The 24,270-nt window shown below is 50.6% G+C and overlaps 1 protein-coding gene across 1 annotated transcript in view; it reads right to left on the bottom strand.

Annotated features, from left to right (window-relative positions):
- TTLL8 (tubulin tyrosine ligase like 8) overlaps positions 1-24,270 on the bottom strand; it is a 40,101-nt gene that overhangs the window by 12,534 nt on the left and 3,297 nt on the right. The window contains exons 3-9 of the mRNA XM_057741629.1: positions 20,151-20,242; positions 16,636-16,774; positions 15,883-15,956; positions 14,044-14,172; positions 12,681-12,795; positions 11,047-11,172; positions 4,393-4,579 (exon numbers count right to left, since the gene is read on the bottom strand). Of these exons, the coding sequence (XP_057597612.1) occupies positions 4,393-4,579; positions 11,047-11,172; positions 12,681-12,795; positions 14,044-14,172; positions 15,883-15,956; positions 16,636-16,774; positions 20,151-20,242 (862 nt within the window). The remainder of the gene's footprint in view (positions 1-4,392; positions 4,580-11,046; positions 11,173-12,680; positions 12,796-14,043; positions 14,173-15,882; positions 15,957-16,635; positions 16,775-20,150; positions 20,243-24,270) is intronic.

The raw sequence follows: 24,270 nt of genomic DNA, 5'->3' as shown, positions 1-24,270 counted from the left end.
AAAAAGACCCCTACTGAGACACATTATAATCAAACTTTGAAAGCCAAAGTCAAAGAGAGAATCTTGAAAGCAGCAAGAGAGAAGTTATTCATCACATACAGGGAAACCTCAATACGATTATCAGCAGATTTTTCATCAGAAACCTTGGAGGCCAGAAGGCAGTGGGCTGATATATTCAAAGTGCTAAAAGAAAAATACTGTCAATCAAGAATCCTTTATCCAGCAAAACTGGCCTTCAAAAGTGAGGGAGAAATTAAGACATTCCCAGATAAACAAAAGCTGAGCGAATTTGTCACCGTAAGACATATTGGGCAAGAAATGCTTCAAGGAGCCCTGTAGGGTGAAATAAAAGGACAGTAACTCAAAGCTACTGAAGAAGTAAAGATCTCAGTAAAGGTAAATTTATGGGCACTTATAAAAGCTAGTGTTATTGTAACAATGATTTGTAACTCCACTTTTTGTTTTCTTCATGATTTAAGAGACTGATATGTTTTTAAAAACAATTCTTAGTCTTAAAAACTAGCAGTATTGCAACTTTGGCTTGCAACTCCACATTTTGTTTTCTACTTAATTTAAGAGACTAATGCATTTAAGAGGATATTAGTTTATATTTTTGGTCACTGGTCATGCAATGTTAAAAGATATAATTTTGTGACATCAGCAACCAAAGGAGGTGGGGATGGAACTGTAAAGGAGCAGAGATTTTGTATATTTTTGAAGTTAAACTGGTATAAATGCAAATTCGAGTGTTATGACTTTAGGATGTTTAGTGTAATCCTTATGGTAACCACAAAGAAAATAGCTGTAGAATATACACAAAAGTAAATGGAGAGAAATGCAGACATTTCACCACAAAAATCAACCAAACACAAAAGAAGGCAGAAAAGCAGGAAATTGGGGGGGGGGGGGGGAAGCTATATGATGCATAGAAAACAAATAGCACAATGACAGAAGTAAGTCCCTTCTTATCAGTAATTACTTTAAATGTAAATGGATTTAAGCTCTTCAATCAAAAGACAGAGATCTGCAGAATGAATTAAAAACACATGATCCAGCAACATGCTGTCTCAGAGAGACTCACTTTAGAGCTAAAGACACAAATAGACTGAAAGTAAAAGGACAGAAAAGATTCCATGCAAACAGTGATGAAAGAGAGGAGACACGGCTAGACTAATATCAGACAAATAGACTTGTGGTCCAAAAGGTTCCCAGAAGATAAGGAAATAGATGACTGAACACAGTAAATCAACTAGATCTAACAGAAACATACAGAACACTCCACCCAACAACAACATACACATTGTTCTCAGGTGCATTGAGATGTTCTGCAAGATAGACCATATGTTAGGCCACAAGTTAACTCTTGATAGATTCTAAAAGGTAGATATCATACAGAGTACCCTCTCTGATCACAAGATGACGTTAGAAATCAATGACAGAAGTAAAACTGGAAAATTCACAGATTTGTGGAAATTCAACAACACTTTCTTAAGCAGCCAATGGATAAAAGTAGACATCACAAGGGAAATTAGAAAATACTTAGAGATCAGTGAAAATTAGAACACAACATGTCAAAATGTATGGGATGTAGTGAAAAATAGTGCCAAGGGGAAAATGTATAGCTATAAAGGTTTACATTAAAAAATGAGAAAAATTTCAAATCAATAACCTAACTTTACAACGTAAGAAATTAGAAAAAGAACAAGCTAAACCCAAAGCTAGAAGAAGGAAGGAAATAATAAAGATTAGAGCAGAATTAATCAAAATAGAAAAACAACAGAGAAAATGAATAAAACCAAAAGTTGGTTCATTGAAAAGATCAACAAAGTAGATGAACTTTTAGCTAGATGGACTGAGGAAAAACAGAGAAAACTCAAATCACTAAAACCAAAAATGATATTGGGGGGACTTCTCTGGTGGTTCAGTGACTAAGACTCCACACTCCCAATGTGGGGGCGGGGGGGTGGGGGGGGGTGGGTTCGCTCCCTGGTCGGCAAACTAGAGCCCACATGCTATAACTAAGACCCAATGTCATTTTAAAAAATGATATTGGGGACATTCCTACTGATTTTACAAAAATAAAAAAAGATTATAAGACAGCACTATGGACAGTTTTACACCAACAAACTGGATAACCTAGATGAAACACACAAATTTCTAGACACAAAACCTACCAAGACTAAATCATGAGGACACAGAAAATATGAATAGACCTATAACCACGAAGGGGGCTGAATCTATAATCAAAACTCTCCCAAAAAAGAAATGCCCTAGATGTGATGGCTTCACAGGTGAAATCTACCAAACATTTAAAGAAGAACTAATACCAGTCCTTCTCAACCTTTTCCCTAAAATTGAACAGCTAATAAATGAATTCAGCAAAGTATCAATAGCAGAATACAAAGTCAACATGCAAAAATTGGTTGCATTTCTCTTTTTAATTCTGTGATTATTTGTTTTATATATTCTGACGCAGTATTCGCCTCATCCAAGTCCAGACTGTTTTGGTTTCTTTGACTGGATTCTTTTATTATGAAATATCCTCTTTATGTCTACTAATACCTCAAATAAGGTTGGAGATTTTAACTCAGCTCTCTCAGTATCTCAGAGAATGAGCAGGCAAAATAATCAGTAAGGATACAGATTTGAATAACTAATTTGACTTAATTGACATTTTAAATAACACACTACCTAGCAATGTAGCTCCATATTGCATTCAAGTGTACATGAAACAGTTACCGAAACAGATCAGGGCTGATCAGGGCCAAAAGCAAGTCCCAGCAAAATTCACATTTATTCTTTACTCATAGTGGATATGTATACACAAAAAAGAATCTTGATCCTTATCTCTTGCCTTACACAAAAATTAAGATTAATCACAAAAAGCTAAAAATGAAAGGAAAAACAGTAAAGCATGTACAAGAAATCATAGGAGAGCATCTTCACGACCTTGAAGAGTCAAAGATTTCTTAACCAAGACTCTAAAGGCCCTACCATAATAGGAAGAACTCAAAACACTGGACCTCATCAAAAAATCCCACTAAGAGGTAAAAAGACAAGTCATGCACTGGGAGAAGCTATGCTTAAGGCATATCTCCAGCAAAGGACTCGGTGAGGAATATGTAGAGAACTCTCAGAAATCGATTTTAGAAACAGAGAGCCGACCTCTTTCTCTTTCATGATCAGAAGATGTGAATAAGCACTTCACGAGAGGTGTCCAAATGCCAATAAGCGTATGACATAACGTTCGTCCCCATCAGTCATCAGAGAGACGCACACCAGGACCACGTGAGACCACCACGATGGAAAACTGAAAAGTGTGACATCGCCGCGTGCTGTCCGCGGTGCAGGGAGTGGGGGACATGCGTCGTGGCTGCCTTGGGAAGCTGCAGATCCACTCTGGACATTGTTTAAACTGGTAGTAACCTGACTGCCCACCCACAGCAGAAGGAGTATGTGCTCTGTGGTCTAGTGAGAGGATGGAATGCGGCAACAGAAAAGAACGCGCTTCCACAGCAATGTGGGTAAATCCCACAGGTCTTGCGCTGAGCAGAAGCCACAAATGAGAGCGCCAGCCCGAATGACTCCACGAACAGGAAATTCCACGCCGGCACTGCTGGCGCCCGTGGGAATCAGAGGAGGCACGACCTCGGTGGGGTCCTGCCTGGAAGGGTTCCCGGGGGCGGGGGGCGGGGAGTGTCCTGTAACTTGATGCGGCTGGCGCCCACACCGCGAGCACACCCGTAAACTTTCACCCACTGGGACAAGCACCCGCAGCAGGTGGCGTGCCCTTTACCGAATGTGTGTCCAATAAAAAAGAAAAAAAGAAAATACCTGATCCAAAACAAGGAAAGAGGAGTAAAGCAACAGAAACGGCGCTGGGACGGTGTGTGGGCTGCAGGCAGACCCCCCAAGGGCGTCAGCCTGGCCGCCGGGTCCCCTCGCTGCACATGCTGCCCGCCGCGCCCCAGCGCCTCCCTGCTGGCCATCGGGAAAGGTCGCAGCTCTCCGCAGAGGGCTGCCCCCCGCCCCAGGCCCGATGGGGAGCAAGGGGCAACTGAAGGTCGTGGAGAGTCAGGAGGCCTGGGCCGAGCAACGGCCCTGCTAGTCCCAACCGCCCAGCGCCAGCCAGGCGGCCTGGCCGCGAAGGGGATGCCCGCGGCTGCCGCGGGCACAGACCACGCAAGGACACGAAGGGCGTGGAAGCTGCTCACGGCAGCGCTGCCCACAGGCGCCCCCAAGGATGTCAGCCTCTTATCGGCCAACAGGGGCCTGCGCAGGCACCCCGGACGGGCGCCCCAGGCATCCCAGAGGCCGGACTGTCCCAGACCACCCCTAAAGTCCACCCGGTGTCCTCCGGTCATCGCAGAGGGGGCCGGCCAGGCATCTTACTGAATGAGTGAGTAGTACTGCTGGGTCAGGTCCTCCCACTCGTCCTCCGTGAGGTCCGCGGCGGCGTTCTCAGACAGGTCGATGTCCTCGTGCTGCAGCCGCCCCAGGTAGGCCTCGCACACCTTGCAGGCGACGTCCACAAGCTGCCCTGAGAGGCCCGTGAGCCTCGATCCTGTGCTCTGGGGAACTGAAACGCAAGCACAGGCACGTGGAGCCTGGGCCACCACCTGCCACGTGCAGCGGCACCACTGGGGGTGCCGGCCAAGGCCACCCCACCTGTCTGTGCCTCAGGGCCTCGTGGTGAGGACTCCCGCTTCTCTGCACAGCCGCCCTGGATGCCACACCGGGTCTGGGCAGGTGGCCTTTCCCCTCCCCAAGCTGCCCTCCCACTGCACCGTGCCCATCTCCCCTCCCCCCGCCCCCACACCCTCCAGCTAGACTCTCAGCCTCTCGGGTGGAAATGAGACAGCACTTCTGATGAGCTCTCCGTAAAACCTCTGCTTCTGAGCACGCACTTGGTCCTCAGTGAGAAACAAACAGGTATTTGTGGACAGCCCTGCAGCGGTGCCTGCCAGCCCTGCCGGAGCCTGGAAGGAGCACCTCCCGTATGTCTAGAGCTTCTTAAAGCCCCGGCATGTGTGGCCTTGGCAGCTCCGTGCATCCGACCTCTCAGACAGCACCCTCTCCTGGAGCATGCCAGCGAAGATCACTGTTGGTCTGGAGAGCACTGCACACGGGGAGCCCCCCCGCCCAGGTGAAGGCAGACCTCACACACCTGACCCCCACCGCACGCGGTGGCCCACCCCACCCCCCACAAAGCCAGCAGCCCCCAGGCTGGATGCAGAGAATGGGCTTCGGTCAAGCACTGCGGTGGGGTTATACAGCAGGAGCCTGCAGAACACGCGTGCTTGGAAGGTGTGCGGAGACGCCAGCACAAGCCCCGGGCACAGCCACCGGGACGGCAGCCCCGACGGACCCAGCGGCCCCCAGCCATCACGGACCCGGGAGAAAGCGCTCAAGCGTTGCAGTTGCTGCAGAAATTACAACATACAGTTCTTAAATGCGTTGAGGTGAAATTCACAAAATATAAAAACAACCATTTTAAAGTGAATATTGCACTTCTGATCTGTCCAGCACGTAAGGAGCATGGACGTTGCCACTCCATCCTAACAGCCAGAGAAAAGCTGAACAGACAAGGGAATCGCCAGCTGTTCTTAGACCTGCCAGAGAACTGAGGTCACAGGGCAAACAGCTCCCCCAAGCTGGAGAGACAGATGGGCAGGTACTGAGAGTCGCCAGAGCGGAAACCTCTGTGCAGCCAGTGCCAGGGCAGGAAACCCACCTGCTACAGCGGGCGAACTGCTGGCGGCTCCACACGGACAAGCCTGAGAGCTGGAGACCCCAGGGGGGTCAGCTTTAGGGCCCCCATACTTTTGTCCGTTTTACCTCCTAGAGCTCGACCCGCGTGTCACAGTGAATGTTGGAGGAAAATCCCCTCGTGTTTCTGGCAGGCAGAGGGGGGAAGGAACACTCTGTTCTTAACAAGGCTGCCCTCAGGAGAGACAGTCACCCGAGCGTGACCTGCCAGGGTTTATCAGGGCCTAATCAAGGCTGGGGCAGGACAACACCCAGCTCCAGCCCCTCTCGCCACCCTGTGCCACCAAAGCGCGGGGAGGAGAGGCAGCGGTGAGGTTCACAGTCCAGGGGCACAAGCTCTCCAAAGACTGAGACCTGATCACAGGACTACAGAACACTTGATCAGACAAAAAAAAAAAAAGAGGGGATTTTTTTGCCAGTAGACCTGCCTTGCTAGAAATGTTAAAAGAAGGAAGTCCTTAGGAGAGAAGGAGAACACCATGAATCAGAAACTCAGTCCCACATAAAGAAAGGAAGAGCATTAGAGAAGGGATAAATAAAGGGAAAATTTAAACTTTACTTGCTTTTTTTTTTGCTGTAATACCATATTTATTAGTAATATAGTACTTATTAATATGTCCATCTCTAAATCAAACCTGGAGTTCTTTGAAGGCCCATACTATCTCATTTATCTTTGTATAAATAGGGCCAGGCTCGGTACAAAGTAAATAAGCAGTAGACGTGTGCTCAGACAGTGCGAGAGCTCCTGTTGGGTGGCTTAAATCTTCCTGCTTAGATTGAAAGACAAATTGCCTGCCTGCGTGATGAGGTTAGTGTGGGGAGGCCTCTGTGCAGGGACCGGTTTGCTTTACTCTGTAGTGGGTGCATCCAGCACAGGCTGGGAACTGCTCGGAAACAGGAGAAGAAATGCTCTGTTACCGGCTCTGACCTCTGAGCGGTGGGTAGAGCAGATATTGCTGCCCTTGGTCTATGGAGGTTCAAAGAGAGAGCTGCCATGAGCTCCAGGTTACACACTGCATGGCAGAATGGGGTAAAACTTTACGTTCTTAATCCTTAACTGATCTGACAGAACATAGTAATTTAATAATAATTATTAAAAACAATAATAGTAAAAATGTATCCAGATTATAGCTTATGGATAAGTGAACTAAATGACATCAAAGATCCAGGGCACAGGAGGAAGGAATTAGGAACCTTTTGTTATAAAATATTCCCATTACTGTAAAGTGCTCAGTGTTACTTGAAAATGAAGTTGGATTCATTGTAAATATATATTGCAAACTATAGGACAACCACCAAAAATGTGTATATATATCTATACATATCTATATATTTATATAGATATATATATCTTCTATGCTAGGAAAAGAAAGAAAATGAACTCATATGAAATGCTCAATTAAAACCACAAAAGGCAGAAAAAGAGTAGAAGGAAAAATAGGGACATAGTACAAGGGCAATGAATTGAAAACAGTAATAAATATGGTAGCTGTTACTCCACCCGTATCAATAACTGCTTTACATGTCAATGATCTACATGCTCCAATTAAAAGAGATTATAGGGTTGATCAAACAGTAAGATCCAACTGTATGCTTTCAACAAGAATTCCACTGTAAATATGAAGACACATAGATTAAAAGCAAAGGGATGGGAGAAATATACCATGTAACACTAATAAAGGAAAGCAGGGGTATCTATACTAATTTCAGACAGAACAGACTTCAGAGCAAGGAAAACTATCAGGGAAGAAGGGAATGTTACATGATGATGAAGGGGTCCATGTGCCAAGAAGGCATAACAATACTTAACATGCATGTGCGTAACAACAGAGCATCAAAATACATGAGGCACAAACTGACAACTTCAGGGAGAACTGGATGAATCCTCTATTAGAGTCAGAGACTTCAATGCCCCTCTATCAGGAGATGCAGCAGGCGGAAAATCAGTAAGGACGCAACTGAACTCAACAACACCATCACTTAAATGTATACAATGACATCTACAGACTACTTCATCCAACAGTGGCAGAACACACATTCTTCTCAAGATCACAAGGAATATCTACCAAGACAGACCACATTCTGGGCCATAAGACACCTTAACACATGTAAAGGGACAGAAATCATAAGACGTCCAATCTCAGACCACAACGGAATTAAACCAGGAATCAATAAGAGAAATATAGCTGGAAAAATCCTCAAATACATGGAGATTAAACAACAGAAATCTAAATAACACATGGTTCAGAGAAAAAAAAAATCTCAAGAAAATTTTAAATATTTGGAACTGAATGAAAATAAAAATACAATTTATCAAAACTTGTGGGATGCAATGAAGGCAGTATTTAGAGGGGAATTTATTCCACAAATGCACAGATTCGAAAAGAAGAACGATGTGAAACCTATTATCTAAGCTTCCATCTTAGGAAACCAGAAAAAGAAGGACAAATCAAACCCAAAATAAGCAGAGGAAAATAAATAATAAAAATTAGATCAGAAATCAATGAAATTGAAAACAGGAAATCAATAGAGAAAATAAGTGAAAACAAAAGTTGGCTCTTTGAAAAGATCAATAAAATCAACAAGTATTTAGCCAAGCAAACTAAAAACAAAAAAAGATAGATAACATAAATTACTAATATCATAAAAGAAAGAAGAGACATTACTACAGATCTCATGGACATTAAAAGGATAATAATAAATAAATAAATAAATAAATAAATAAATAAATAAATAAATAAATAAATAAAAGCATGATACAGGAATACTATGAACAACTTTATGCCCACAAATTTTATAATCTAGGTGAAATGGACTGATTTTCCAAAGCTCACAGAAGAAGAAATAGACAACCTGAATAGGCCTATATCTATTAAAGAAATCAAATCAATAACTAATAACTTTCCAAAACAGAAAGCACCAGTCCCAGATGGATTCACAGGTGAATTCTACCAAGCACTTAAGGAAGAAGTTACACCAATCCTCTACAATCCCTTTCAGACAACAGAAGCAGAGGGAATACTTCATAACTCACTCTATGTGGGCAGCATTACCCTGATACCAAAACCAGACAATGACATTACAAGAAAAGAAACTACTGACCACAATCTTTCATAAATATATTTGCAAAAATCTTCAACAAAATATTTGCAAATCAAATCTAACAATGTATAAAACTTACACACCACAACCAAGTGGCATTTATCCCAGGTATGCAAAAACATTCAAGAATCAATTAATACAATCTACCATATCAACAGGCTAAAGAAGAAATAGTACATGATATCAATAGATGCAGAAAAAGCATTCGAAAAAATTCAACATCCATTCATGATTTAAAAAAACTCTCAGCAACTAGGAATAGAGAAGAAGTTCCTCAACTTGATAAAGAATAGCTACAAAAAACTGCAGCTAACATACTTAATCATGAGAAACTAGACACTTTCCTACTAAAATCAGGAGCAAAGCAAGGATGTCCTCTCTCACCACTCCTTTTCAACATCATAGTAGAAATCCTAGATAATGCAATAAGACAAGAATTAAAAGTATACAGATTGGGAAAGAAGAAATAAAACTGTTTTTATTCACAGATGACATGACTGTCTATGTAGAAAATCTGAAAGAGTTGACAAAAAACTTCTGGAACTAATAAGTGATAATAGTTGATCACTTTCCTATATGTCAGAAATGAATAATTGGAATTCTAAATAAAAAACACAGCACTATTACATTAGCTTTCCAAATATGAAATAAATACATAAGTAAATAAATATAAAAAAATATGTACAAGATCTATATGAGGAAAACCACAAAACTCTGATGAGCTAAGTCAAAGAAGAACAAATTAATGAAAAGATATTCTGTGTCCCTGGATAGGAAAGACTCACCGTCAAGATGTCAGTGCTTCCCAACTTGATCTATAGATTCAAAATAATCCCAACCAAAACCCCAGCAAGTTATTTTGTAGATATTGACCAACTGATTCTAAAGTTTATATGGAGAGGCAAAAAAATCCAGAAAGCCAACACAAGGTTGAAGGAGAAGAACGAAGTTGGAGATTGACACCATCCAACTTCAAGCCTAAGTATAAATCTACAATTATCAAGATAGTGCAGTATTGGTGACAAACAGAGAAAAAGATCAGTGGAACAGAATAGAGAACCCAGAAACAGACCCATACAAATAGTCAGCTGATCTTTGACAAAGGCATAAAGGCAGTACAATGGAGCAAAGATAGGTTTTTTTCAAACAAATAGTGCTGAAACAAATGGACATTGCATGCAAAAAAAAAAAAAAAAATGAATCTAGGGACTTCTAGGTGGCGCAGTGGTTAAGAATCTGCCTGCCGATGCAGGGGACACGCTTTCGAGCCCCGCTCCAGGAAGATCCCACATGCCGCGGAGCAACTAAGCCCGTGTGCTGCAACTACTGAGCCCATGTGCCACAACTACTGAGCCTGCATGGTGCAACTACTGAAGCCCACACGCCTAGAGCCCCATGCTCCTCTACAAGAGAAGCCACTACAATGAGAAGCCCTTGGACCACAACGAAGAGTAGCCCCCACTCTGTGCAACTAGGGAAAGCCCGTGCACAGCAACGAAGACCCAACACAGCCAAAAAATAAATAAGATTTTTTAAAATTATTTTAAAAAATAAATAAAATAATAAGATAAAAGCCTGTCTGAATCATACATACTGTATGATTCCAATTCTATGACATATTGGAAACAGCAAAGCTGTGGAGACAATAAAAATAAAAAGATCAGGTGTTGGAAGGAGGGATGAAGGGGCCGAGCACAGAGGATTTTTAGGGCAGTGAAACTACTCTGATGCTGCTGTATCGATGGATGCACGCCACTCTACACCTGTCCAAACTGCGAGGGAGCCCTGATGGAAGCTACGGACTCTGGGTGATGATGACGTGTCAGGGTAGCTTCAGCAGCTGTAACAAGCATGCCATCTGGAGGAGGACGTTGACACAGGCAGAGGTGGGGCACAGGGCACATGGGGCATCTCTGTACCTCCTCCTCACTTCTGCTGTCAACCTAAACGGTTCTGTTAAAGTGAATGACAGCAAAAATAGACTCATTGGGGTATTGTAGGCCTACACTCATGGCGGCCCACGTTTCCGATCACGACCCAGGAGTGCCGTTCCCACGGGAATCTGCCGGGAGAGACCGGGGGTCAGGGCGGAGCCGCACCCCGTCCTGGACACGCAGCCGCGCAGCCCCTCCTGCCCCTGTCCCCGCGCGCGGCATGGCCTCGGCGCCCACACACCTTTCCTGCTGCTGGGGTCACAGTCGCCGGCCTCCTCCCTCCGGCTCCTGGGTCTGCTCCTGCTGCAGTCCTGGTGGCTGACCACCCACTTGAGGATGCTGGAGGCCACCGTGCGCCGGAAGTCGTCTGAAAGGACACAAGGCCTCGCTCCCTCTGCCTGCGCTGGGGACAGGGACCTCAGCCGGCACCAGCCATTCTCAGCCCGAGTGGCCCGCCACGTGTGGGGGCCTCACTCCTGCCTCACAGCCTCCGGGGGCCAGGCGGTCCTCCACTGCCCCGCTCGGCCCACACCCTCCGCCTCCACCCTCCTCGTCCCCGCTCCTCTGCGGAGGGGAGTCTCACACACCCCAGGACCTCCACGCCAGCCACACACCCACCCTGCCCACGGGCCCAGAGGCAGGATCCACGCACCCCCTTTCCTGTCCCTCTCCTGTGCACCCAGGGCCGCGGTCCTCAGCCCACGTCCTCCTGCCTGCACACAGGGACCCTCTAGAAGGGCCCCTTGCTGACAGCACCAGGACCCTCCCCATCACAGGAGCCCCTCTGGACCTTCCTGGACGTGCTGGCCCCCACAGCTCTAACTGTGGGTGGCTGGGGGTCCTGCCGCACCCACCAGGCACAGAAGGCAGCTCGAGTCCCCCAGACCCAGGCGTGGGGCCCGGGCTGGCGCGGAGCACCTGTCACAGCCGGGGGTGTGGCTGGGGGGGCGAGGCGGCTCCCCACCCCAACCCCAGACCCCACCCCACACCGTCGGGGGTGCGCCAGCAAACCTGCTCCTGCCCCAGCTCAGCGGAGGGCCCTCCACCTGGCATCCACCCACCCTGGAAGCATCCAGGACGTGAGCAGCCCCTCACCCGCCCTCCTCCGTCCATCGGAACACATGCTCCTAGGCCACCAGCCCCTCTGCCCGGGGACGCGTGGGCGCACAGCCCGCTCTAGGGCTGGCCTGGAGCCACCCAGCCTGCTGCCCTCGGCCGCCCTCCCCTCTGGGTCTGCGGCCCACCCCCCACCCCCCCATCCTGTGACCCCACCACACGTCTCACTCCGGGCCCCCCGACCCTGCCTTGTCCTGCATCTGGCCACTGGCTCCTGGGAGCCCCAGCCTGGCGTCAGGGCACAGGGCACGGGTGCTGGGCAAATGCCGCCTCTCCACGGCCCCCCGGGTGGGTGCTCTGGAAACACAGGTCCCCCCGAACGACCCCCTCCCTGCCTGCCCTGACCGTCTCTTTCTGTCTCCTCTGCCTCCAGGCAGGTCAAACCAGGAACCATCCTTTGTCCCCAGCCCAGAGCCCCTCGTCCCCGGGTGCCCCAGGCGCCCAGGCCCAGGCCCAGCACCATCTCCACGTCGGCGTCTCCGGGAAGCCCTGTCAGAACCGGCTGCCGACACGAGGCTCCACGGCCTCCCCTGGCCGCCTGCCTTGCGGACACTGCCCACGGAAGTTTCTAGACTGGCTCCCACTCCGTGAAACTGCCGAGGCCCCAGGTGTTGGGATGGGACCGGGCCCTCCCCCACCAGCCCCACCCGCCACCCCAGCCCTGCGGCCCATCCTGCGGGGAGGCGGGCAGAGAGAGGTGCCGCGGGGTTTCCAGCTCGGGGCGGCCTGCCAGGCGCCCGGCCGCCGCTGGCCACTCACCCAGGAACTCTTGCTTCTCGCTCTCGGTGCGGAGGCCGTAGCAGCGCGGGAAGAAGGAGTCGGGGTCGGCCTGGACGTACCACGGCAGGCTCCGCATGCTGGCGCACAGCCCGATCTCCAGAGACAGCGCACGTCAGGCCCGCGGGCCACACGCCGGCCCAGCTCAGGCCAGCCTGAGCGCCCACGGGCCTCGCTGGGCGGCACCGGCTCCGGGGGCCTCCTGCCGCGGGCCCTCCCCGGCTCCCCGGCCCCTCCGCCCCTGGCCAGCTGGCCGCGCAGCCAGCTGACCCAACGTGCAGGCCAGGGCCTCGGGCTCACCCTCTGGTCAGGGGCGGGCGCGGGAAGCCCAAGGGCCGGCGGGGCCGTCTGGGGGCACCCAGAGCGGGGTCGCTGCGTCCACCTCCCAGTCCCTGAATGGCCAGAGCTCAGGCCCCGGAGAGGCAGGGGAGAGAGCTCACTGGTCTACAGCGCACCCCCCGCCGCACTCTGCCCTCTGGACACTCTAGTCGTTAAAGAGACCCAGGGCCACTCATCAACCCGCTGGCAGAACAGTGCCACACGCCCGGGACACGTAGCACCTGTCAGCTGCTGGGCACGTTGGTGCTGGCCCTATCTGGGGGTCTTTGCGGCGAGTCCGGCCCCACTGGGCCACCCTCAGGCATCACCCACACCCAGAGGGACACAGTGGCCCAAGGCCTGGCAGGGATGCATGGGGGGGGGGTGGCAGACCCCCACAGGGAGCCCCAGGAGCAGCCGTGAGCTTTGTCCCTGCCCCTGTGTCACCCTTCAGTACGGAGGGGATGGTCCACTTGTTGCCAGGAAGCCCCTTTACCCCATCTCTCCCAAGGGGACACTCAAGCCTGTCCGTCATGGGCTGGCCCGCCCCCACCCTCGGCCTTCAGGGTAAATGGAGAACGGCCGCCTGGAGGGGGTAAGGGCAGGAAGTGCCCGTGTGGCAGTGCCCCCCTGCTGCTGGAAGTCACAGCCCAGGTGGGGGTGGCCCAGCCCCCCGGGATCTGGAGCCCCTCCAGGGCCTAGAGCCTGGGTCAGGCTGCAGGGGCAGCCGTCACCTGCCCCATCCTGGGCTTGGCCTGTGTGCCCAGAGGACCGTGCTTCTGTGGCCTCGGGGCCGCCCAGAGACACCGGGCGAGGGGCTCAGGGGCTCTGGGGGGCAGTTTGCGGGCAGCAGGTCCTGAGCGACTCCGGACACTGATGCCGGGTGGTGGCCTCTGGCCAGGCCAGAGCAGGCTCCAGTCCCGGAGAGGAGCCCCGAGGTGACCGGTGCACGAGTGGCTCTCCCAGCTCCGGAGGCAGGGCGCTGCCCCAGGCCTGCACCCCTCCCGCCCCGAGCCCTCGCACTCACCTTGGTGGTGAAGGATGCCGTCTTCCTGTAGTGATTCAGCATCTGGCCACAGCTCAAGCTGTGAAAGTCAATGATGTCCCTTTTGATGGTCCAGAGAAAGTACGGTGTTTCATTTTTCACCAACCTGGACTGGCAAGAAGAAGCCTTTATCAATACCCAGCACCAAAGGCTCACATCTCTGACGGTGGGACTTGCCGGTGTATAGGCACCGGGGTTTGGGTGAGAAGCGGTGTGTGGTTTCTGGGACCCTCCTATCCTAATGCAGCCTCGCACGTTCCTCAGGGGCCTCCCACGGGCTTGCGTGGGACCAGCCATGACCACACAGGGTTTCTGATCACATGGCAGTGGGGGGTTTGGGCTTTGGGATGCAGAGGCAGCGAGTGGGGTCTGAGCTTCCCGCCCCGTGGGTTCCCACGCCAGCCTCAGGGATGTGCCGGTGGACCTGGGAGAATCCCCCTCCCTGGCCCCCGGGACACGGGCTCCTCTGCTGCCCCCCGTGCCTTCAGAGTGCGGGGCCTAGGAGAGTGGCTGAAGCTAGACTGGGGTCTCCTTGGTGTCTGTGCTTTTGTGTTTGGTCAAAAATTCTAACCATACAAAAGGGTACTAGGAAAGGAAAGGATTCTCCAAAATCCTACCCCTAGAGACGACGCAGACACCTTGGCGAAGACCCTTTGGGGCCATTGTCCACAGACAGCATGTCAGGGCCCCCGAACCCCCTGTGACTCGGGTCAGTCCACCTTGACCCCTGTGTTCCGGCAGGACCGGCTCCTCCCCGCCGACACCAGCACTGTTGCTGGGAGTGCGGGGAGGGGGCTGCTGGGACCCGGGCCGCCCACGCCACTTCCAGTATGCACACGCCCGGCTCCCCGCAGGCTGGGCTCCAGCCCTTGGTCCTCGTCCCTGCTCTGAGGGCGATGGCTACAGCTCCGGCTGCCACTTCCCCGCCTGTGTCGCTCGTCACAGCATGCGATGAACCGTGGTGCACGGGGGCACAGAGAAGAGCGTGGTGGCCACCGGGTGCCCAGGGTGAGGGACGGCCCAGGTCTAGAGCGGACGTTCCTGCACAGGCCTGGCCACCGGGACCTGAGACCCCCAGGCTCCCCGCAGCCCCACCCGCGGGCGCCCCCCAGCCTCACAGTCGACTTTCACAGAAAGGAATCGGCTCTGGGCACTTGCACTGCCCTGCTCCCCGGCCTGGTGGGCCTTGGCCGGTTTTTCCATTTGATCGTCCTCTCTTCCTGACGTGTGAGTGGTCATGTGTTCTGCGTATCAGAGCTTTCAACTGGCCGCCCTGCAAGTAGCTCCCCGAGTGCTCGTCTGTCTGCCCTGTTCACGGGGTCTCCTGAGGGACAGGAGCTCCTCAGTGTGGTCAACACGTCGCGCTTCCTCACGGTGAGGCTGTTTGGTCTCGTTTTTACTGTCTGTTCTTCCCCTGAGTTGCAGTGACCCCCCCGTTATGGGCCATCAGACGCCCCCCCCCGTCCAGCACGGCTCTGCAGAGCCCGTTGCCGTCGAGGCCGGGCGGCAGCCCTGGGGGGCCACACGCGTCCAGAAGAGTCAGCCTCCCCCACCTCCGCCGGGGGCTCTTCCCATCCTGTCCCGCAGGGTTTCCACGGACGACAGGCCCAGTTTGCCTGCTCACACGGGAGCACGGGTGGAGGCGCACACGTGGACACACAGAGACACAGGACACACGGACGCACACCCGTGCACACGCATGCACATCCTCGAGGCCGGGTGTGACTGGCTTTGCCGCATTCACCAGTCCCCCGCCCCAGGACACGGCGCAAAGGCCGGTAAACGTCAGCCGAGGCCCCTCGGGAGCCCACGGGGACCTACCATCACATCGTGGATGTCGTTTGTTTCCTCCAAAGCCACTTCTTGATTTTCTTTGCCTTCGGCACGTTTGTTTTCTGCAAACACGACACACGGGAGATATCAGTATATCTCGGCCGGAAGGCCTGAGCACAGCCGGGCCTACGACAGGGCCCCGTGCAGAGCAGGTGCCCGCGTGTGTCCCAGAAGAGCAGGGCCAAGTCAGGCTTGGGCCACGGTACCCATCCAAGCGTCCACTGCCAGGCACCCCCACCAGGGGCCGTGCCAGGGTCGGGGACCCAGGACGTGGCCAGAGGCGTGAGCTGGGTCTCAACGACCACGTGGGAGGGGGCCCAGCGCAGACGCAGGAGCCAAGAGGGTGCAGACTCTGTGCAGAGGGGCGGGGTAGGCACAGGTGGGGTCAGGGAGGACCAGGTGGCCAGGGGCTGGGTGCAGTGGGCACTGCAGGCGGCCAAGCAGTGGCCAGTGGGGAGCTGGGGCCAGAGGAGGGACGGTCAGGCCCAGGCCACTAAAGGACGATGGACACCATTTGGACACAGGAGGAGGCCTGGGCGCGGACGGTGGGACACCGAAAAGTGACTGGTACCAGGATCTGAACGGCTCGTCAGTGCCTGGACGCCCAGGGCGGGGGCTGGGAGGTGACCCCTTCCCCAAGGGGGAGGCCACAGCATGGGGCCCACAGAACCGAAACGTCTGGTCCTCGTCACAGACACACGAAGTCTCACACTGAAACACAAGGCGCCTCCGATACTCTACCCGGCACCCCTGCCCCTTCGTCTTCGACACCCGGAACGACCTTGGGCAGAAAGTGGAACTTCTTCTCCACCCAGCCCTTCCTCCGCAGGGCGGCCCGGATCACCGGGTAGTGTCCGTAGATGGAGAAGATCTTCTTTTCCTCAAATTGCAAGAGGGTATTGACATTAAAGAATTGAAAACGATTTAATTGTGTCTCTGTGAGAGGAGCCTGCTATCAGGATGACACGGGCCGCAACGGCAGGAAGACACTGTGTTCTCTCCCGAGAACATCACCCAGGACGGCGGGAGGCCAACGGGGTGGGGCCGGGCCACCCCCGGGCAGGCCCACCTCTGCCACGTGTGCGTCCGCTGTTCTGAGTGTGGGGGCCTTGCACACGCAGTTCTCGCTCACACTCACACAGAGGCCAGGAGGCACACACAGCACAGCCAGGACCTCGGTGGTTCCCGAGGCTCCGTCCCCAGCTCAGGGCAGGTTCGGGTCTGCAAGGTGGGATGTGGGGCGGGGCCCAAGGGCCTGTGCTCTGCGGCTTTCTTTTCTCTACAAAGGTAACGGCCCGTCATGCCTGGGGTCGGGGAGCTGCCCGAGGTTTGAGGAGGGGGAGGGGGACACACATGCCCGGAAGCGCCAGAGGGGCAGCACCAACAGCCCAGGCAGCGCCGGGGAGCCGGGACTCTGCACACCACGGCGGGGGTGAGCCCGCCCCCCGGGCCAGGCAGGACGGTGGTGGCGGCTGCGCCCTCCCTTCCCAGCTGAGGGACAGGCAGAGGAGAGTGATGGTCACGCTGGAGCCCCGGGGCCCATGCCGCTGAGGACACGGCCTGGACACATCCTGGAACAGGGTCAGAGGGTGGCGGCTGCAGGGCAGGGTCAGGAACAGGGCTGTGGTCCGCAGTGAGCTGAGGGCCTCGTGAGCTTGTGAGAGCAGAGGAGGCCGGGGCAGCAGGGGCCAGCTCAAACTCACTGGGGTCCCTACTTAGACTCTGAATTTGAAAGACAGATTATCCTGGGTGGGCCTGACTTAACCAGGTGTGCCTGAGGGTCCAGGCTTCTCTCAAGTCAGAGACGGAAAACAGCAGAGACTGTCTCTCTCTGCTGCTGGCTTTCAAGAAGGTGCCACAAGGAAATTAATTCTGCCCACAAGCTGAGGCAGCTTGGAAGCCGGTCCTTCCCCTGTTGAGCCTTCAGATGAGACCCCACCCGGCTGATGCTTCATTTCACCCTTGATGGACGCTGAGCAGAGGACCCAGCCTGGACCCCTGACCGCAGGAGCTGTGAGATAATACGTGGGTGTGTTTAAGCAGCTGAGTTCATGGTGATTTGTCACGCAGCTCTGGTAGCTAACACAGGTCCCAGTGGGAGGACCAGGAACACACGCCAAGAACCTGCGGGCTTGTGGCCAGACCCTAAGAGCTCAAGGTCCAGTGCCCACATGAAAGCTCGCTAAGCCTCCTTCTACTCAGAACCTTGGTCCAAAGCCTGGCCTCACCCCCAACGAGGCCATGCACCACAACAGGTGCCGCGGTGAGGAGAGGCGGGTGGGCAGCGTGACAGCGGCACGAATGTCAGTGCCCCACAGCTCCTGCCAGACCTCCCAGCCGCCCCCAATCCTCTGCTTAACTTGAGTCAAACTGAACGACTTCAGAAAATTTGATTAACTTTAACAAATCAGTAGAGTATAATACATAAGGGAACTACAAAAGGACAAAAATGAGCATAAGACATCTAACATAGGCAGGGGAAATGGAATTATAAAAAGTAATCCGTCCACCAGGAGGCGTGAAAGGAGAGGAAAACTGAGCAGACGGCACAAACCGAATGAATGGAACATGATGGGAATATGCCAATGTTTAATTATAGATAAATGCACAAAATGATCCAGTTAAAAGGTAAAGAGTGCCAGACTGTATCTTTTTTGTTTAACCTAAATCTATGTTGTTTACAGGATAAAATCAAAAGCACAAACCTACAGATAGATAGATAATAAAAGGGTCTAAATATGAGACAGAAATCATCACTTTGGGACAAATAAACATCACTAAAGTAAAGAAAATCATCCCATAATTAAGGAAAACATTCAATTCACTAGAAAGATATTTTTGCACCCATTAAGAGGCTATAAATTATATAAAGCAAAAGCTGGCAGAAACACAAAGTAGACAAATCCACAATTACAATAGGATATTTAATATGCTTCTCTCAGTAAATTAGAGAACACAGACAAAAAATTTCAATAAGGCTAGAAGACTTGAACAACTCAGATAACAGCCTCTACCCCGATGGCTGTGAAGAGAGCACTCTACATCAACTTTCATATAAATCAACAAAATGCTAGGCATAAAGCAGATCTGAGCACCTTTCAACAAAGTAACATTGTTCCCACCACAGGCAATCAAACTAGAAATCACTAACAAAATAACTAGAAAAATACCCACCAGTTTAGAAACGAAGAACTATACTTTTAAGTAACCCACCATTAATGAAAAGTAATAATATGAAATATTTTGAAATGCAGCTAAAGCAGTACTTAGAGGGATGTTTGTAGCCCTGAATGTTTATATGTTTTAAGGTCTCAGAAGAAAATCTGAAAATTAAATTCTATTTATATGAAATCCCAGAAAGGACAGCGATAAGAAGCACAAAAAGCACGTCCGTGGTTGCCACGATTTGGGAATGACGAGGGCAGGAGGCAGCTCCCGAAGGGGCGGACGTGCTCTGCTGTGGCTGCAGGGGATGATGCTGACTACACGCGTCGCCTGTGCTGTGCGCTTCTCTCCAGGTGCATCCAGTCCACCACAGCCAGAGCTGTGCATTTATGATCTGTGCACTCGCATGCGTGTGCTGTGCTTCAGGAGGAAGTTAAGGGAATGAGCACGTTTCCGCGTGTTAACATGTGTTGGATTTCTTGGTGCTTCCCCACTGTCCCAGCCTGAGCAAGATGAACGTGTGATAAGGACAGAGGACCAGGTTCTCAGAGTGGCAGCCGTGGTGCCATCTGCCCCCATCTGAAGAATGCTGTCTTTCCTTATCTCCTCTAAATACTCCCTTTCTGGGGAAAGGTAGGCCTCCCCCTCTGGGAAGTGGGTGGGTATGCCGGCTACCCCACAGAGCCTGAGTTCCTCTCCTAGGCACAAACCCCTCTCACACACAAGTGTCCTCACCGTGTCACCTGGGGGCCTGGGGCAGGCGTGGCTGATGGGAGGGGTCTGTGAGTCACTAGGAGTCTGTCCTTTGTCCCGGATATGTGTCCACAGCTGCAGTCACACGACCACATGGCTGTGCGAGAGATTTTTGCCCTGTATGTCTGCAGTTTTTGAATTTCGAAAGCATTACCTATTTCAAAAGTAAGCTGAAATATAAAGTAACTCTGGCACAAGCCTCCATGTGGGGGCCAGGACTTTGGGGGGCACCTCAGCTGGGGCGCACGTCAGAGGTGACGGACTCACTCTCCAAACTCCAAAATGAATTTCTGTTCTTAGAAAGCACCCCTCCCCACAGAGCCCCAGACAGCATTTACCTTAATTGCCTTTTCCGTTAACTGTCTCGCTATTTTGTATTTGTCCAATTCGGGGGAAGAAATCAAGTCTTGGGAAATTCCTCGTTTTAATTCTGCAAAAGAGAAACAGACATCAAGGCAAAGGAAAAAGCACACAAGTGACATGTGGACTTGGGAGACACCAGCCTAGTTCCCTGGTCCAGCCCCCCCACGGCACTTGGTCAGCCCTCAGTCTCTGCCTGGGCCACCCTCCCTGCCACCCGCCCCTCCGAGCTCCTCTCTGGGACCCTGGCCACCAGACTCCCATCAGCACACAGCAGTGTAGCAGCGTCCATGTGAACAAGTAAAATGAAAGCCCTCCTCCCTGTACCCTGCCCACTCCCTGCTCCAGCCGCTCAGCTCTCCTCTCTCCACAGCCCGTCCGCCGGCTCCACCACAGACAAGCTCAGGTCAAGGTCACACATGCACAGGCCATGGTCACTCCCTGGGTCCCGGCCTCTGGCAGCAATGGATGCTCGGACAGCCAGTCCCTCCTCCCCTGAGCCCCGCTCTCCCTCCCTCACTGCCGCCCCTTCTCTCTCCCCATGCCCTAACTGTGGCCGCGCCCAGGCCTGGACCTCAGACCTCTGTGCTTCACCTCCACGCCCACCCCTGGGCCACCCACCCAGATGGTGGCTGAATTCCACGGTGCAGATGCTCCTGCAACATACATACCCCACCCAGATCATCCCACCTCCCGATGCCTCCTGGACCCATGGTACGTGGATGTCCAAAGAGCATGCCAGGTGGGACAGGCAGACTCTGGACACCCCAGCCACACACACACCTGCTTCTGCTGCAGCTCCCTCCACCACGTGGACCCCAGAGACCCACATCCACGGAGCTAATGGATGCAGATGAGGGAGAGCACCGAGGCCCTCCGTGTGGATGGCGCTGCAGCAGCGGTGCATCCACATAGGCGAGCCCTCGCCCCACCTGGGGACACATGGTAACCGGACGTGGGTCACAGGCTTGGGTGTGAAAGTGGGCACAGGAGCCGCGAGGGGCTCTCGCAGCCTTGGGCAAGGCAGTAAGTCCGAGATGCTACACAAAATTACTGACCATCGGAGCTAAAATGGGCAAATCAGACTTTATCAAAATTGAAACGTTCTGCTCTGCTAAGAAAACAAAAAGGCAAACCCTAGACTTGGGGTAAAAAAAACACAGTACAGTCAACCAACAAAGCAGACACCAAGGTACCTCCCACGGGCTTCCATGCATGGGGAGTTCTGGACAAAGTCAGTGTACAAACCAGAGCAGGGCTGGCAGGACCACCAGGAGGACAAAGTAAAGCCACAGCCAGTGGCAGGCACTGCCCTCAGTCACGGACAGAACCACTGACAAAGGTCAGTGAGGACAAGGATTGAATGTGACAGTCCAACCCTCACCTCACAAGCACACAGAATAACCCGCGTCAAAGAGAGCAGGATAAAAAGTAACGTATGTTTCTCAGCTAAAGGATAGTTAAAATACCAAGTATCCAGTCTTGTGGCTAGGTTCTGTTTCTAAAGCAATTTTTAGCTATAGATGCAGATAGTGAAAAATAATAAAGGCTGAGGACAGTTAGTGAAGCATCCATCGTAGATGTTAGAAAAAACACAGCAAAGTCAAACCCAAAGAAATTATCAATACCAGATATTACCACAGGAGACATTAACAAAATGTTTTTTGGGGTTTTGGGGGGTTTGTTTTTTTTTTAAGCCACACCGTGCAACATGAGGGAATCCTAGTTCCCCGACCAGGGACCGAACCCGAGCCTCCTGCATTGGGAGCTCAGAGTCCTAACTACTTGACCACCAGGGAAGTCTCAACAAAATGTTTTTAATTCAATAAAGAGGATCAATCATGCCAAACATTTGCGACTAATAAAATTAATAAATAATTGGTGAGATCAACTAAAAGAAAAAAGACATAAAAAAGTAATAACAGGACAGGAAAACTCCTTAGATGCTTAAAAACTAAGAGGATATTATGTACTTTATGGCAGTATGTTAGAAATTTAGACAAATGGACAAATTCCTGGAGAAATACAAATTACTAAAACAAGCAGAAATAATCCACTACCCAAGACAGAAACTAAATCTGAATTTTAAAATCTTCCCATAAGGAAAACTCCGGGGCTGATGGCTTCAGGGTGAATGCTGCTGAAAGTTTAATCTCATACCACTCGTTCTGAGAGTAGAGACGGTCTGAGTGCTCCCAGCACACTGCACACAGCAAGCTCACGGGCCGACGGGACTCCACACACACACACATGACAAAACCATGCACGGAAGATTCCATGGCTGGGTCAGAAAACCAGGCATTGTAAAATCCACCACGTTAAGAGAATAAAGAAAAATTGTAAATGCCATCTCAACAGTTGCAGAAATATATTAATAAACATTAATTTCCATTCTTCCAGAAAACTTGGCAAACTAGGAAACACATAAACAGCCGGGCAATGACCCATCCTAATACCCAGCTTTTGGTTTCTAAACCCCATCCCACCCCGCCCCACTGCGGGGACCAGAGCCTGCAGGACAACTGGGATTCCTGGTCCAGGTGATTTCAGGGCACCTTGGGGCACCTACAGGCTGGGGGGAGGGGACAGCAAAAAGATGCAGAAGCAGCTTGAAGGGGCATGAGGACCAAGTGGAGACCCCCGGATCGTCACAAAATACAATGATATCTGAATGTACCCAGTCCAGACACCCAGAAAGATTCCCAAAAGTGAGAAAGGCACACAAAGAGAATTTCCCCTCCAGAGGCCATTGGAGGCCTGGCATGCCAACACCTTCCTTGGAAACCCATAACCAAGGGGCAGAAAAAAGCACCCAAGCAGACCTTCCAGAAGGATCTAAACCATGTTCTTGGATTGGAAGAATCAATATTGTTAAAATGACCATACTAGCCAAGGCAATCTATAGATTTGATACAAGCCCTATCAAATTACCAATGGAATTTTTCATAGAACTAGAACAAATAATTTTAAAATTTGTATGGAAACACAAAAGACCCTGAATAGCCAAAACAATCTTGAGAAAGAAGAATGGAGCTGGAGATATCACACTCCTTGACTTCAGACTACACTACAAAGCTTCAGTAATCAAAATGGCATGGTACTGGCACAAACACAGAAATATAGATCAATGGAACAGGACAGAGAGCCCAGAAATAAATCCATGCACTTAAGTCAATTAATTTATGAGGCAAGGATATACAATGGAGAAAAGACCATCTCTTCAATAAGTGATGCGGTGAAAACTGCACAGCTACATGTAAAGAATAAAATTAAAACATTTTCTGACACCATATACAAAAATAAACTCAAAATGGATTAAAGACCTAAATGTAAGACTGGCTAAAACTCCTAGAGGAAAGCATAAGCAAAACACTCTTTGACATAAATCACAGCAATATTTTTTTGGGTCCATTTCCTAAAGTAACAGAAATAAAAGCAATTAACCTAATTAAACTTAAAAGCTTTTGCACAGCAAAGGAAACCATAAACAAAACAAAAAGATAACCTACGGACTGGGAGATAATATTTGCAAATGATGCAACTGACAAGGGATTAATTTCCAAAATATATAAACAGCTCATACAGCTCAATGTCAAAAAACAAATAACTCAATCAAAAAATGGGATCTAGAAGATTTAAATAGACATTTCTTCAAAGAAGACATACAGATAACAAAAAGGCACATGAAAAGATGCTCGATATCGCTAATTATTAGAAAAATGCAAATCAAACCTACCATGAGGTATCACCTCACACCAGTCAGAATGGCCATCATCAAAAAGTCTACAAACAACAAATGCTAGAGAGGGTGTGGAGAGAAGGGAACCCTTCTGCACTGTTGGTGGGAATGTAAATTGGTGCAGCCACTGTGGAGAACAGTATGGAGGGGCCTTAAAAAACTAAAAATAGAGCTACCATATGATCTAGCAATCCCATTCCTGGGTGTATATCTGGGAAACTCTAATTTGAAAAGATACAAGCACCCCCATGTTCACAGCAGCAGTATTTACAGTAGCCAACACATGGAAGCAACCTAAGTGTCCATCAACAGATGAATGGATAAAGAAGATGTGATACATGTATACAATGGAATATTAC

Source organism: Hippopotamus amphibius, chromosome 7 (genome assembly GCF_030028045.1).
Source record: "Hippopotamus amphibius kiboko isolate mHipAmp2 chromosome 7, mHipAmp2.hap2, whole genome shotgun sequence".
NCBI classification, from domain to species: domain Eukaryota; kingdom Metazoa; phylum Chordata; class Mammalia; order Artiodactyla; family Hippopotamidae; genus Hippopotamus; species Hippopotamus amphibius.
The sequence above is the reverse complement of the archived record's forward strand: the minus strand, read 5'-3'. Positions and strand labels throughout refer to the sequence as shown.